Raw genomic sequence first — 15717 nt, forward strand, 5'->3', positions numbered from 1 at the left:
ATTTCATCGGGTGCATGCCAACAGGAAAACAATCTAACACGTTTGAAAGGAATTCGTTTGAAGAGAATCCAAAACTATGTGGGCTTCCGTTGCCTATAAAGTGTGAGCATTCACATAGACCACAACTTGAAGCAGATGAAGATATGATGATGTGGGTGGATTTACATGGCAAGTGGTGATGTGGGGTTATGGCTGCAGGACCTATTTGGACTGATTATGCGATATCTGAAATCTGATGTTGTCAACGGGAAGACCAAAATGGTTCAATGCAATTGCTGATGCAGCGGAGCATATGATCGTCACCGGGTAAAAAAAGAGATGCTAAATACACAAAGAAAAAAGAAATTAGATTTTGAATAAACTTCTATTTCTCAAATTGTATATGGTGCATTTGAACCAATTTTGTTTTCTCACCTTTTTTTCTTTCCTTTCAAAATTTTGTATGTAGGTGGAATGTTATGCGTGGAGTAGGAATTATACTAGGAAGTTTCAAGATATATAACCGCCCTGCAAAAGTGAATTATGCTCGTTGTATCAGTCAGTTAGAGTTCGTTTATGCCTCTTTGTTGGTCATACATCTATTGTGGTAATAGAATTCTAAACATTGCCCATGTTCTATTTAGAATCTTGAAGGCCAACCATATGAGAACAATAGAACATCATCCTGAGTTCTCGCAGATTTATATTTTGATAGATTCCACCTTTCCGTATGGTCTTTCCAACATAACTTTTATTTGGTTTTGTATATCTGTAGTTGGATAACCCATCTTATGTGAAGCTTGTTAATGCTCAGATTAATAGCCGAAAATTTCATAACTTTGTGTTTTCAGATTAGAATTGGACAATAGGTTTTATCAATACTATAATGTAGCCTAAACTTCGTTTAAATCATTTACCATGGCTCGCCAGAAACAGTTTATGATAACACTTCTAGACTTCCGGTACAAAGCTTTGCTGACGATGCTATTAAAAGAAGGAAATTTTATATGCTTGACGATTAAAGTTTTAACAAGAGTGCATGTAAAAACTTATATATTGGTGCAAGTTATTGTTTGAAAGGTTTTAAAACTGGGTATCAGATGAATTAAAGCATATACAAAACTACATACATATCAGATGAATTAAAGCATATACAAAAATAAATTCAAACCATTTTCATCTTTTCACCATTGTTATCTCGTCTCTAGTAATCGAAAAAAAAGAGAGGTGATTTACATCCATTGGTTCAAAAATATGGTTATACTGAGGATAAAAGCCTCCACATACACAGACATGCTTGAATAAGTCAGCAGCAGCAACAACAACAACAAATTTACCCCCAATCCAAACATAAGCGGGGAATGGGGAAGGTGTGATGTAAACAGTCTATCCAAAGGTAGAGAGACTACTTCCAAATGAACCTCCGGCCAAAAATTGACATGCTTGATTAAATGAAAAACTAAATTGGTTGACCCACAAGTTCACAGTCCACTTGATCTTCAGGTTTCTTTTTCCTGAAAGGTAGCCGTCGAGTGATGAATCTTGAAAATCGGCTAAAAGGGTCTTGTAGTCCTTCCATTTCATAGTGTCCAAAACGCCAATCCCGTTCAATATATGGTCGCCATATTGGTTCGTCAAGACTTCCTGCAGATACAATCGGACTTGAAACCAGTTAGAACATATAATGCAAGCAATATAACAAGGAATTTGGTGTGAAATATTCATTCTTGAAGACAGCATCCTACAGTAAAATTTTGAAATAACAAGGAATTTGTTTCTTGCGCTCCCAGATCGATCAATATTATGTTATCAAATGGTTTATATCTGAATAACTTTTTCCATGAATATGATTGTAAATACAAACATCAAATACCAGTTTATAAGTAAGTAATCTGACAAAAATAAAATTTTACATTTTAGTGAGCGTGTAGAAAAAACATGTGGAATCTCATATTTGTTATAGAGCTTTTTATGTATGAGAAAGTAAGGCAATGAGCTAATGACTACCCATGTGGCCAAAATAGGTATGAAGATAAAAAGTAGACCAGATCACATAAACTTCTAGCGCGGGTCAAAACGGGTGCAGTTGGCTTGATAATTGACTTGTTTAAAATTCAACGTGATTGACTAACAGGAAAATCCTTATGGTCAGAAATATGACATCCTATAGATGAAATAGTATGGTCATAACACTTAAAAGGTACCACAAAACTACCTGCATACATTAACCCATTTTTGTTTACTGTACGGTAAAATGGTCTTGTTTTCTTATCTTGAGCAGCTTTCTGAAGTTCACGCCATGCTTTGTCTCGGTCTTGGCGTGTAATTTTACCAGAAGTTACCACCTGATATATAATAGCTGAGTCATCACTAATGTATTTGTAATTACATACAAAAAAATCAAAAATAAAAGACTGTATTTGCCTTAGAGAACAGATGGTATGAGGGACGTGGGACACGTGCAAGATCATTGAAACGATCGACTGCAACAAGCCCAAACTTGGGACCATAACCATCGGCCCATTCCCAGTTGTCGGAAGTGGTCCAAAACAAGTAGCCAAGCACTCGAACACCCTGCAAGGTTAGCATTCAACATCTACATTACCTAAAAAGTCAAGTTTAAATTTGTTTTTCGGTTTATTAAATATTTAAATGTAGAGGTGGCAAAATGGGCATCTCAGGTGGATCACTTGCAAATTGTGATTATTTGTTTTCTTCTATATATTAATAGTGTGTCATGTATAACTGCAAAATTCTTCTTATTTCACTAATAATTTACAATTCTAATAAAATCTTGAGGTTTTATGCAGAAGTAAACTTTGGGTGTCTTTTGACCCATTTGACCTATATCCCAATTAAGATAAATTTTGATTTGGCCCATTGGAGTAATAATATAACCATCAACCTATATATAAGTATGTCGAAGCTGTCATCTTTAATAAAATGAATCATAGTTCTAATATGCATACCATCATCATGGCTCCATAAAGGGCAAGTAAATGCTCTAAAATGTATGGTCTCCTTATCAAATCTGTCTCGTCAGCAATGCCGTTTTCAGTAATGATAAAAGGAACTTTAAGATGTTTGTATCTTTCATGGTAATGTAACAGAACTCGAAACAAGCCGTCTGGATATACCCCACGCCCTGATTCACTATATTCGTCGGTTTCAACTAACTTTAGTCCAGATCCAGAGACCACTTCCTAAACACTAAGAAGAAAGACATCAGAAGGATGAATAGAAGTTGCATCAATTTATATTCCAATACTGTTTAGGATAAGCAATTACAGCAATCATTAGAAACATAAAAACTACCACATTGTTATGGATTTTGAAAATCTTTACTTAAGTAACTAAAACTTCTAATATCTAATATTAACTGTGAAAACTTAAATGCTGACAATCTTAAATGGTTCCAAAAAAAGGCGTTTTTAAAAGTTGAATGGTTTTAGTAGCAATTTTGAAGTCCAGGGTTGTTACTTAAAGAAATTTGCCACCATTAAAATTGGTAAGTGATTGCAACCTTCATTGTGTAATAAGGTATTAGTATATGACCTATTTTACTGAATAAGTAAGGAAAGCAGAAATGGACCTGTAAAAGGTAAAAATTAACAGGGCTTTAACGATGCCAAATATGGAAAATTAAAACCAGGTGTACCTGGCCATAGTAATTTATTCCTATAAAGTCCATTTTATCAGATATATTATCCAAAAATGGGAAGAGACTCATAGAGTTAGTTAGTGAAACAGCAGCAGTGTCAAAGAGGCCATATGGACGCATGAAAGAGACATGGTGTGCAACTCCCACTACTGGCCTTAATAATACACTGCAAGAAGAGTGGAGATAGTTAAATCATTTAATAACAAGTTTCATTCTATCAAGTGTACAAAATGCAGACACATGCCTTCAATATTGACCAACACTTCTTGCGGTTGTGTATTAATAAATATTTATGGGATGAACTAAATAAATTTGATAACAAAAAGTTTGAAGGGAAACCTTTGTTCATGGATGTAGTCATATGCATGGTTGTGAGCAACAGCAATCCAACGCATACACTGATTAAAGACACCAGTAGGTAGAGCAGAAGTAGCAGCCTCCAGCATGTTAGGATGACCACCAGGCCAAGTACCATAACAGTAAGTCAGCATGCAGAAAACATGGGGCTCGTTAAATGTGACCCAGTAGTCAACCAGCTCAAAAACATTGTCAACAACAACCCTACAATTTGGTTTTCACAAAAAAGTAACCCAACATTGAAAATCTGTATACAGTGGTAAAAGGGTGTACTGTGTGTACTAACCTAGTAAAGTCCATAAAATAGTTTACAGTTTTCTCTGACTTCCATCCTCCATAATCCCCAGCCCATGGTGGCAGTGAGTGGTGGAACAAAGTCAGCATAACCTTCATTCCATAAGATTGAACTCTACCGATGATCCATCTGTATCGCTCTAGTGCTGCATAATTAATCTTACAAAGACCAATTCAGTTCCAGAAAGACAACAAAGAAAAGATTGAGAAACACAAAAGGTTACTATAAGCGATGTCCACGCTTCACATTCATGTCTTTGTAATAGAAGTGGCAAGATGCAGAGTCAGATGGAAAAAACCGGTTCTGATTGAAACCGGTCACCTCTGTTGCAGATCAAAACAGATAGGGTTGAACCATGCTAACTTTTAGGCCCATATTAATATTAATCATAAATAGTTTGTCAATCATTATTATAGTATACACTTTGAGAATTTGGCCATTAAACATACACTTTGGGCAGCTTTCAACCAGCGTGACATTCTCAACCCTGTTGATTAAATCCCTTTTAAATAGAGAAAACACTCCATATCAAAATGTTCATACATAAGTTGGTCAAGATAGCTTCTCTAGTTCGAGGCAACCAGCATCTTGCGACAAAATATAACCAGAAAAGTTGTGAATTGTACACATATTATACTGCGTACCGATTCTTTAAGGCTGTTGACCGGCTCCTTTGGCATGACTCTTGTCCAATCAATTCCTAGTCGAAAGACCTTAATACCGGTATCTCGAGCAAGCTTCAGTTCTGTATCAGGATCTGACCAGAACCTTAACCTATCCTCCCTGAAAAGATCAAATCACATGCCATTATTATAGATAGCAATTTTGACCCATTTACTTATGAACAAATTGATTTGGGTTGCGTTGTATCTAAAGTAAGTCAAATGGGTTAAAAGGGTCAAACAGTTTGTGATACAATTCCACTTAAAATTTACACACAAAAAAAGAAACAAGCTCTTACAAGTCTGGGGCAGCTGAATTGGAGCCATTTAATAATTTGGTAATTGGGTAGATTAGATCCACTTGGTCAACCAATCAACATGGCAGTAGGAATGTGGGGAGTACCTCACCATCCAAATTGCAGTAATTATGCATAATTTATAGTAGGTTGTATTTTAGTTTTCTATCAATCCAAAAAAACATTCTGATTATCTTTGTGATTGGAGAGATTGCCCCTCTCGAAGTGGCCCTATCAATTCCAGTAATGAATTCCAGAAATTTTGATTAATCTCTAGACTCTATCATTTGGTTCCATTGCATGGAAACGAAGAAACAGCTATGGAGGTCACCCGGACTGGTTCTGACAACAGTGATTCTCAACCAGATGCTATCACAGCACAATTGAGTGCAATTGCTGCTAAACTTGAAGCCATGGAATCTTTAAGGGAGGACATGACTGAGTTAAAGCGACAAGCGGCAGCCAGAGAGATATCAAGTAGGAGTGGAGTTAAGTATGACGAAGGGAAGCATATGCTAGTTTCAATTGTAGTCCCTATCACAAAATTGAATTTCCTGATTTCAGGGGATTGGATATTGAAAAGAGAAATATACTTTCGATTTTACCACACCTTGGATGAAGAGAAGTTGGATGCCTCAGCTATGCGATTTGAGGGCGATGTGCTGGACCTTTACTCGTGGTTATTTGCATATTGGGAAGAATTAACCACTGCTTTGAAAAACATTTTGAACCACCAGAGTTCCAGAAGCCGAATGAGTATCTGTGTAGTATCAAGCGAACCAGGACGGTCCAGGAGTACCGACACAAATTTGCACGTGGATCATCTCGGTTTTCTAATTGGCCAGATCACTGCTTGTTAGAAGGCTTTCTAAATGGACTCAAGGAGGAGTTGACGCATCCATAAACCCTGTTTGGTTTAGAAAGCCGTGAGCCTAACGATTGAACTTAAATCCAAACTCAGACATTCACGCCCCGAAAAGAAAAACACCGGTAACTCTAGATTGAAACCTGTAAAAAAACCCGACACTCCAGTGACCTGTGCTTCATCATCCACCAGCCAATCTAAACCCAAACCCAACTCTCGAGTCACTGATGCAGAAAAAAAAGCTCGCTTCATTAAGCGTGAGTGCTTTGAATGTGGGGACAAATATGGTATGGGGCATAGGTGTAAACCTGGAACGCTCCAAGCTTTAGCTGAAAAGGGTAATGATGAGTAGTCCCCCCCAGAAAACCATAGAATTAGATGATGTGCAGGAAGATACAGCCCAAATCAGCTACATGCACTATTGGGAAAGTAACATCCACGGTACACTCAACTCTACTAAGGTATTAATTCTGATTGATGGAGGTTCTACCCACAATTTTATATCTGATATTTTGGTAAATGAGTTGAAGCTTGTCACTCAATTGGTAGCTCCGTTTGGCGTTGAATCGGTCACGGGAATGTGATTCGTTGTGGTAGAGTTTGCAAAAGTCTTTCTTTATAGATATATGACTTCCAAATTACCCAAGATTTTCATCCTATTTCTCTTAGTGGGGCTGATTTTGTGCTAGGTGTACAATGGCTTGCTACCCTGGATACATACGGTACATGCAAACAGAAAGAGATGTTTGTTGTTTTACGGTGAATGGGAAGAGGTATAAATTGCAAGGTGTTCCTTCTGGGCCTCAATAATCGTCTAACTTTGAGCATTTAGCCGAACACGAGGCTAACCCCCAAATGCCAGCCCTGTTACAGCCTATTATTACTAAATACCACACATTTTTTGGCGAACCGAATATTTACCACTTACCCGTACCCAAACCCACTCAATTCCCTTAATCCCAACTTCCACTCTACCATACATTGGCCTCTACCAAATCCACACTCCCAAATCGCTGAAACAGAAAAGCAAGTGGAGCAACTTTTAACAGCCGGGTTAATCCAATATAGTACCAGCCCTTTCTTAAGCCCCGTCCTATTGGTGAAAAAGGAAATTCTTGGCAAATGTGTGTGGATTATCGGAGACTTAACAAGATCGTTTGGGCTGACAATACCCCATCGACCTTCCAGACAGTTCTATATGATCTGTTGCAAGCATGGAACAACATGTGGGCCATGATGAACAAACTCTGAAGTTGTTCCATGATAACCAATTCTTTTGCCAATCTAACTAAATTTTGTTTTGGCCAATCCAAAGTGGTTTCCTTGGGCACGTGGTAACACCTGAAGGGGTTCAGGTGGAACAGGTTAAGGTTTCGGGAGTTCAATCATGACTGATTCCAACTAATGTTAAACATGTTCGAGGAATTTTAGGCTTAACAAGGTAATATCGATGGTTTGTGCGAAACTACGGTTTATTTGCGAGCTCTCTCACAGATCTTACAAAGAAAGACGGGTTTGCTTGGTCGGATGAAGTTTTGAAGGCGATTAAGGCCCTAAAACAAGCCCTAGTATCTGCTCCTGTTCTGCGTTTACCAGACTTAACCACAACTTTTGTGGTTGAATATGACGCTTCATCTGATGGAGTGGGAGCTATCCTGTCACAAGATGAACACCACGTGCATAATAACTGCTTTCTGACCCAACATCAGTTCCTGATTTTAATTTGGTGGATCAGCTCCTCTTGTATAAGAAGCGTTTGGCGATACCTGACGTGCCCAATATCAAGCTCACACTGCTGCAGGAAGCACACAGCACCCCAATGGGTGGCTGCGGGGGTTTTTGAAAACAATAAAACGTCTATCAGCCCACTATTTCTGCCCAAGATGAAACATGAAGTTCGTATCTATGTGTAGCACAATTTGTCAACAGCAAACATACCAAACGTTGTCCCTCGCAGGTTTACTTCAGCCTTTGCCAATTCCAGAACAGATTTGGGAAGATATATCAATAGATTTCATAGTGGGTTTACCTCCTTCCAGTCGGTATGACACTATCATGGTGGCTGTGGATCGCCTACGCTCATTTCCTATGTTTGTCTCACCCATGACCCATCTACTGCTAAAGGTGTTGCTGCTGTGTTTTGTAAGAAGATTGTATGGTTACATGGTTTCCCACATTCCATTGTCTCTTATCGTGATTTGATATTCATCAGCGATTTCTGGCAAGAATTATTCCGTTTGAGTCGAAACTAGCTGCAGTTGAGGACTAGTTATCACCCACAGAGGGATGGGAAAACAGAGATTGTCAATCGATGTCACGAGGCTTACCTCTGATGTTTTACCCATGAACAGCCAACCAAACGGAGCTTCTATTTATCTTGGGCTGAATTCTCTTACAATACCGGCTATCACACCTCTAGAGGCACTACTTTCTGTGGTTTATGGAAGAGCACCTCCGCCATTCTTTCCTTATGCTAAGGGGGAGACAAAAAAATAAGGAACTGAAACAACAACTGACTGATAGGGACGAGATGCTTAAGTTGCTTCATTTCAACCTTAGTAAAGCTCAAACTTGTATCTGCACCTAAGCTAACTCTAAACGCAGGGAACTAGCATTTCAGGTAGGTGACCACGTGTTATTGAAGATCCAACCATACCGTCAGCGTAGCTTTGCAAAACGACGAAATGAAAAGTTATCTCCCAGGTTCTTGGGCCCATGCGGTGTTAAACGAGTGGTGGGTGCGGTTGCTTACGAGCTTAAGTTACCTGCGGATGCCAAAATTTATCTGATATTCCATGTTTCAATGTTCAAACCAACTAATGGAGCGTTTTTTGCAAGTCCTACCCACCAGTTCCTATTACCAAAGATTGGGGAATTGATTTACAACCTAATACTGTGGCGTCACAACGCTGGGTGGCGGAGGCGGGTAAACCTATGTTGAAACTGTTAATTTTTTGGTGTCATCGTCCTACCAAAGAAGCTACTTGGGAATCTTATGACCTCTTAGCTAAACAATCCCCTAAATTTCGCCTTGTGGACAAGGCATTTTACAGGAGGGATGTAATACTACAATTTCACTTATAATTTATACACGAAAAAAGAACCGAGTCATCACAGGTCCGGGGCAGCTGAATTGGAACAACATTAATACCATTTTTGGTCATTGGGTAGATCTACTTGGTCAACCAAGCAATATGGCAGTAGGAATGTGGGAAGTCCCTCAACATCCAAATTCCAAGAGTGGTTAATAAACTTATGCATGGTCTGTAGCAGGTTGTGTTTTAGTTTTCTATCATCCAGAAAAAAAAATTCTAATTATCTTTGTTTGTAATTGGAGAAATTGCCACTCTGGAATTGGGCCTATTAATTCCAGTAATTTGATTATTCGCTAGATTCTATCAGTTTGAGAAGAATTTACATGCCAACCAATGTACAATCAACAAACAGAGACACTACATATTTTCTATAATGATTATTATTAACAGAATACTTTAAACAATACGTAAACCAAACCGACCCTGTGAATTTTGATTAACTAATAGATTTAATTTTGATCCATTACCCAACCTGCATGACCCGGCCATTTTGCCCCATGTAACTTTGATAAATTAGCTACCTACAAAACTACCACGATTATATTTTAGACTTACAGGGTACGAACATTGTGGCAAAGATTTCTACTTTTATTTATAAATGAAAAGTACGATATCTATGATTATAAAGCTTCTTTTTACCAATACTAATCTAATCTTTTGAATAAAATGATTGTGGGGACTTACACTATGGGTTAGACACAAACTTGGGGAGACTATAAAACCCAATTTGACCTGTTTCCTTTTTAGTCAAAATAACTTACGCGTTTGAGATAAAACATTAGGTCATAAGCCGAACAGAGCTATTTATATATAAATGGGTTGAAATTTCAACCTCTAGTTTTGGCTAGTAATAAAACTGGAAGCGCAATGACACAACTTATTTATAAGCTTACGGGTTTGGAACATTGTGCCATGCAGCTACATTATGCTGCACTTCTTTACTGGATGTTGATTCATCCTCTTTAATATACTTCACGATCCCTCTAACTTTTGCTTCCATTGCTACCTTAAGAGACTTCTTCTTCTTTAAAGGTCTAGGAGCTTGCTGAGATCCACCATCTCCAGTTGCAGAACCCATTATCGCATCTGCTGTTTCCATCTCCTGCACCTTATCTTGTTTGTTAATATTCGAATCTTGTGCAAACTGAAGCCAAGCATCATTGAGCCCGTCTTCAACATGAGCCGGCGCAGTCGCCAACCCGAAAAAGAAATCTTCCTCTTCTACAGAAAGTTAAATCAAGGCTAAGCAATTACCAACATACAAATACAAGAAAAATTAGGTCTTGAAAATTGAAATTCTGAATGCAGGAAGTAAACACATTCAAACTAGGTTTTAAATACAAGATTAATCCTGGCCACAGCATATCTGAAACGAAAAAGTTGACATATGAAGCTCCAAATTTTAGTATGTTAGGGTACGCCATTTACCAGTAAGATGACCTCACATAAATGGGACCCGTACAACATCAAACTATATATATGAGCAAATTCATAAGTCATGTTACGACGTTATACTAAAGCGGTGTTCAGATCTCGTGTTTTGAAAGTGACTAGTTGCATACCAATATATCACAATAACCTAGTATTTGAAATTTGAACAATAAACTTCTCTTATTATTTAGGGGTCATATAATCAGCTTTTGAGTAATAAGTTTGACACTAGTTTCTTTTTTTTGGAACGGCGCGTTTAGAATCACCTCCAACTCACCATACAAGGGTGAGTGCCACTCAGGATAAACTACATGATCTTAACCGAGCCTGCGCTACCAATGAGTGGCTATCCAAGGACAAATCTCACGGGCATGTCACTAAGTTTGACACTAGTTGCAACAATTTTCTTGATATAGCCTTTACTTATTTGTTAGTAGCTATAGTTATACTCCCTTCATTTATGCCACATTACTTGTTCAACAAACCCGGACGCATCCAATCATTGAGTACAAAATATAAATCACATTAAAAAACTTAACTCCCAAACAACTCTTTCCCTCTCTCCATCCTAAAAGTGTGTCCGCTAGACAAAAAACACACATTTTTATAAATGTAGAACTATTTTCACGTTTAAATAGTCAAATATCCAAATACCCTTATTATGGATTACAGACTCATCACCGGCCCCTCACCAACCGGTTCAACAGCTAGCATAAGGCTACCATAATCAAAGGGTCATGGGGGCCGGTTACACCGGCCCCACCACCACTCTTAGAAATGTACTTTCCTAAAAGGTATATTACTAACAGTATAACGAAAAACGCTTGGTAAAATATCTTGGAAGTGTGACATTATGTAGCAGCGGTCTTTGGGTGTTCGCTTTTCAAGTGCACATAGATTATTACATTTTTCAAAAGCTAAAATGAAACATGAAATATTTGGCGTTGAGCAACGTTTTAAGTTTATTTTGAGGCCTAAACACACTAATTTTTAAACTGCTTTATAAATTTTAATTCATAACACATACGCAAATTACAGGCTAATTAATTAAGTAGGCTTAAATTCTGACTTTGTGAAGTCAAAGTAATTTAAATCACATTTATTGCAGATCCAAGTCAACATGAGAGTAGACATCAGTCAAAGTTAAGTCAAACTAATAATGTCAAATATCTACAATCATATCATATTCAGCAGTTGACAAATTCTAACTATAACTTATATAATTATTATTGATATAAAACATATACCATCGTCGGAACCGGAGCGATTGACGTTAAAAATGGCGAGAATATCGGAAGTTTCATCAATGGGAGACTCAAAGGGAACGAGATTTCTTTTCCGGTAACGACTGAAAGACACGACGTTGGCAGCGAAGGTTATGGTGGCCAAAACTCCGGCGACTTTGGTGGCAGTTACAATTAAAGGTATGGGCGCCATTTGGCCGGACTGAATTTAGTAACGTCTACTATGTTTGACAAGTGGAGTGGACTAGCCTGCACGACTTTAGTTATACCCAAAGTTATAAATATCGGTTATCGGTTTATAAATATCGGTTATCGGTTTATTATCGGCCGATTTTTGATAAGCGATAAATAGGATATATCGAAGATATATCAGATATCCTAAAATGTAAAGGAATTTATCTAAATTTAAATATATACTAACAATATACACAATTTGTAATGCAATACATCAATCAATAATTAGAATATAAAATTGTAAAAAAGAAAATAGTTACAATTAAAGTTTCGAAATTTAAGTATTTATAGACTATATTCAAACGGGAAAAACAATAGTCAAAAAAGTAATTACAATTTATAACTAAAAATTAAAAGATCATTAAAGATTAACTCAAAAATTAAAGAATTAATTAAAAGTTAGCTAGAGAAAATTGAATTAAAGAAAGTAATAAACCCTAATATTTGATAAAAAACCCTTGTTTTTTATTAATAAAAAAAAGTGGTCAAAACTTTTTTTTGACCGATATTGACCGATAAGTGCCGAGTTTGACTGAAATTTGACCAAAACGATAAATTGCCCGATAAGTCATCTTTCTTATCAGTGAAGGACCGATAACCAATATATCGTCGATATATCGGTCGATAAATCCGATATTTACAACACTAGTTATAACTATGGTCAAACATCTAATTGTATCGACTATTGAGCCCCGTTTGATAGATGAATGATCTCATAAAAAAAATATGTTCTATAGAAATTTGAATATGACTCATACACGATTTGTGAGTATGAAATAAATTATTGTTAAAATAATTGATGATCGAAGCTAAATTATAATAAACAATAATAATAAATATAATACAGTATATGTTTAGTTAGAGTATTGGATTTACCATAAATTTTTAGAATTACATCAAATTTGGAACTCGTACACATAGTGGATAACAGCAAATAGTCTTGTAATTTCGGATCGTAAAATCAAATTTTTGAATTCTTTATGTTAATAACTTATTATAAATAATAGGAGTTGAAAAATTGAGAGAAAAAAAAAAGGAAACAGTTTATTAATGAGAAAACGATCAATATTATAATATTTTTTGTAGTAATAAGTCAAAAGTTAGAAATTAATTTTAAGTCTAATAAGAAAAGTAAATCCATATACAATTAAAAAAATTAATTTAATAAGATAAATAAATTAAAAGAACACATATCGATTAAGAACATTTCAATCCTGATTTAGTTTATTGATAGATAATAGGTTTTGATTTTTTATGATAATTTAAGGATTATACATAAATTGAAAACTTCCATGAACGGAACAAATAAAAAGTATACGGTCCATATGTAATACCTTAAACACCATATGTGCACATATGTAACATTTAGTATAAAATAACCTCCTAAAATCATATTTGAAAAAGTTACAACCTAAAATCATATTTAAAAAAACTACAACCTTTAGATAGAAAAACGACTTTCAATTATAACCTTAGGATTGAATTGATATAGATTTATCAAAAACCAAATGATCACTTTAAATCCTTTTACATTAAATTTATACAAATGACATCTTTTTATAATTTACGAATCTTCGTCTAATTTACTTAATGATCTCAGTCCATCACTTAAAAAATGGTCATTCCAGATTTTTTTTTTCCCTCACTATATTTTTAAGCAATTTACTTTTTCTTGATTTTCATTATGCATCTAAGCAATATATTATGACATAATTTCTTCATCCTTTCATATACATAGTTATTTATTATTATTATACTATTTTTTTTTACCTTCTTTTAGTAACATGTTATTTATTTTAAGTAATAATTTATATATTATCTATTATTATACTATTTTTTTGTTACCATCTTTTAATATGTTAGAATTGCCTATTCTTTATTTCTATATATAAAATTTAACCATGTCTTTTATCGAAAAATAAACTTACTTACGTTTAGATTCTTTATGTGAAATGGAGTCGGCAAATGATTTTGAGGAATTTCTATCCGCTCCTGGTGTTTTGAATGGTTTAAATAATAGTCTTCGGTATCTTATTTATTTTATATAGGTTAGCATTAGTCTTGTATCATGATGATGGTAACTTACAAAATTTAAGTGTTTGATCCGTGTTAAGGGCTCTTGAAATACACCAGAAAAACCACCACAATCAAGATAACTTACTGGGATATTTTATATTTAAAATGTCATCTGACATAGATCATAAGAGGTGATATGTCATAGAGTGTGATAGTTAAATGCCTTAATCATACGGGTTCCGCCCTCAGATTTAAAAATTCGTCTAAAATATATCGAATGACCTCTCTAACGAAAGAGCATGAAGTTTTAAGAACATCCATATAATTTTTAAAATTTATCGATGTACAGTTTTTGAGATAAAAGATTCTGAATGAATTAGAGAGAAAAAAAATATTTTATGGAAGAAAAAGAAAATGAGTGGTTAAAATTTATTCTAAAGATACGAGCATGGTACCCGCGCAATGCGGCGGCAGTAGTGGGGAAGACGATCTGTTAGAGATTTTGGGTAGTTACATAAAGAAAAAAAACAAAAAGTTCAAGGGCAAATCTGGTAATTCAAAGGCAGAATTACCTAATATAGAATATGTCATTTCTTTTATAAGGTATTATAGTTTTTGAGGTATATAGATGTATTGTACATTATGCATTATTAGTTGTACATTCTTGAAAATTGAAACTTAAAACCATATTTGCTTTATAATACGAGGGAAAGTTTCCGCACATTACGGAGGTGAAATGGTTGGGGTGATAGGTCATAAAGTTTGATAGTCAAATGCCTTAGTGGTACGGGCCCTGCCTTTAGATTTAAAAAAATCGTCGAAAGTATATCGAATGACATCTATAATTAAAGAGCATGAAGTTCTAAGATCACCCATATAACTTTTATAATTTATCAATGTACGGTTTTTGAGATAAAATTTTTTGAATGAATTAGAGGAATAAAATGATTTATGGATGAGAGAGAAATTAGTAGTTGAGATTTGAGAAGAGATTGAAATATGAGTGGTTGAAATTTATTGCTAAGAGTATTTCGGAGTATATAATTGTATCGTATATTATGCATTATTAGGTGTACATTGTTGAAAGTTGAAACTTAAAACCATATTTGCTTTATAATACGAGAAAAAGTACCCGCACGTTGCGACGGTGAAATGGTTGGGGTGATAGGTCATAAAGTGTAATAGGTCATAGGAGGTGATAGGGCATCGAGTGTGATAGCCAAATGCCCTAGTCGTACGGGCTCCGCCTTCAGATTAAAAAAAAAACGTCGAAAGTATATTGAATGACACCTTTAATGAAAGAGCATGAAATTTTAAAAATACCCATATAATTATTATAATATATCGATATATGATTTTTGAAATAAAAGTTTTTGTAATTAATTAGATGAATAAAATAATTTATGGAGGTGAGAGAAAAATGAGTGGATGAGATTTTTGAAAAGAGAGAAAAATGAATTATAGAGATTTCTTTTAATGATATTATGAAAGTGACATGGATATTTTGGGGTTTTCAACTACTTACAATTGAAAAAATGAAAAGAGTAAATGTTTTATAATAGGAAAATGATTAATCAACCTA

The 15717-nt window shown here is 35.4% G+C and overlaps 1 protein-coding gene across 2 annotated transcripts; it reads right to left on the reverse strand.

The window, feature by feature from the left end:
- Positions 1–1112: 1112 nt before the first annotated feature.
- On the reverse strand, positions 1113–12127 carry LOC122578733 (beta-glucosidase-like SFR2, chloroplastic). Of its 2 annotated transcripts, none has more exons than XM_043750758.1 (10): positions 11889–12127; positions 10104–10431; positions 4937–5075; positions 4284–4450; positions 3980–4201; positions 3638–3806; positions 2949–3182; positions 2404–2553; positions 2195–2324; positions 1113–1623 (listed from the first exon to the last, which is right to left on the reverse strand). In XM_043750758.1, exons 1-10 carry the CDS (start codon positions 12076–12078, stop codon positions 1439–1441), a joined length of 1914 nt encoding a protein of 637 aa, XP_043606693.1. In that variant the 5' UTR covers positions 12079–12127; the 3' UTR covers positions 1113–1438. The 2 variants fall into 2 exon arrangements, with proteins under 2 accessions (XP_043606693.1, XP_043606694.1); XM_043750759.1 differs by having other exon boundaries at positions 10104–10452; positions 11889–11967.
- Between the last annotated feature and the right edge of the window lie 3590 nt (positions 12128–15717).

Source organism: Erigeron canadensis, chromosome 8, assembly GCF_010389155.1.
Source record: "Erigeron canadensis isolate Cc75 chromosome 8, C_canadensis_v1, whole genome shotgun sequence".
NCBI classification, from domain to species: domain Eukaryota; kingdom Viridiplantae; phylum Streptophyta; class Magnoliopsida; order Asterales; family Asteraceae; genus Erigeron; species Erigeron canadensis.

Excerpts from the sequence above, each read along its gene's own strand:
- LOC122578733 (XM_043750758.1), bottom strand. The coding sequence starts at position 12,078 with ATGGCGCCCATACCTTTAATTGTAACTGCCACCAAAGTCGCCGGAGTT. Across the intron at positions 3,183-3,637 it reads GAATAAATTACTATGGCCAG|GAAGTGGTCTCTGGATCTGG; the intron begins GTACACCTGGTT and ends CTTAGTGTTTAG. Across the intron at positions 2,325-2,403 it reads CATACCATCTGTTCTCTAAG|GTGGTAACTTCTGGTAAAAT; the intron begins GCAAATACAGTC and ends ATTATATATCAG.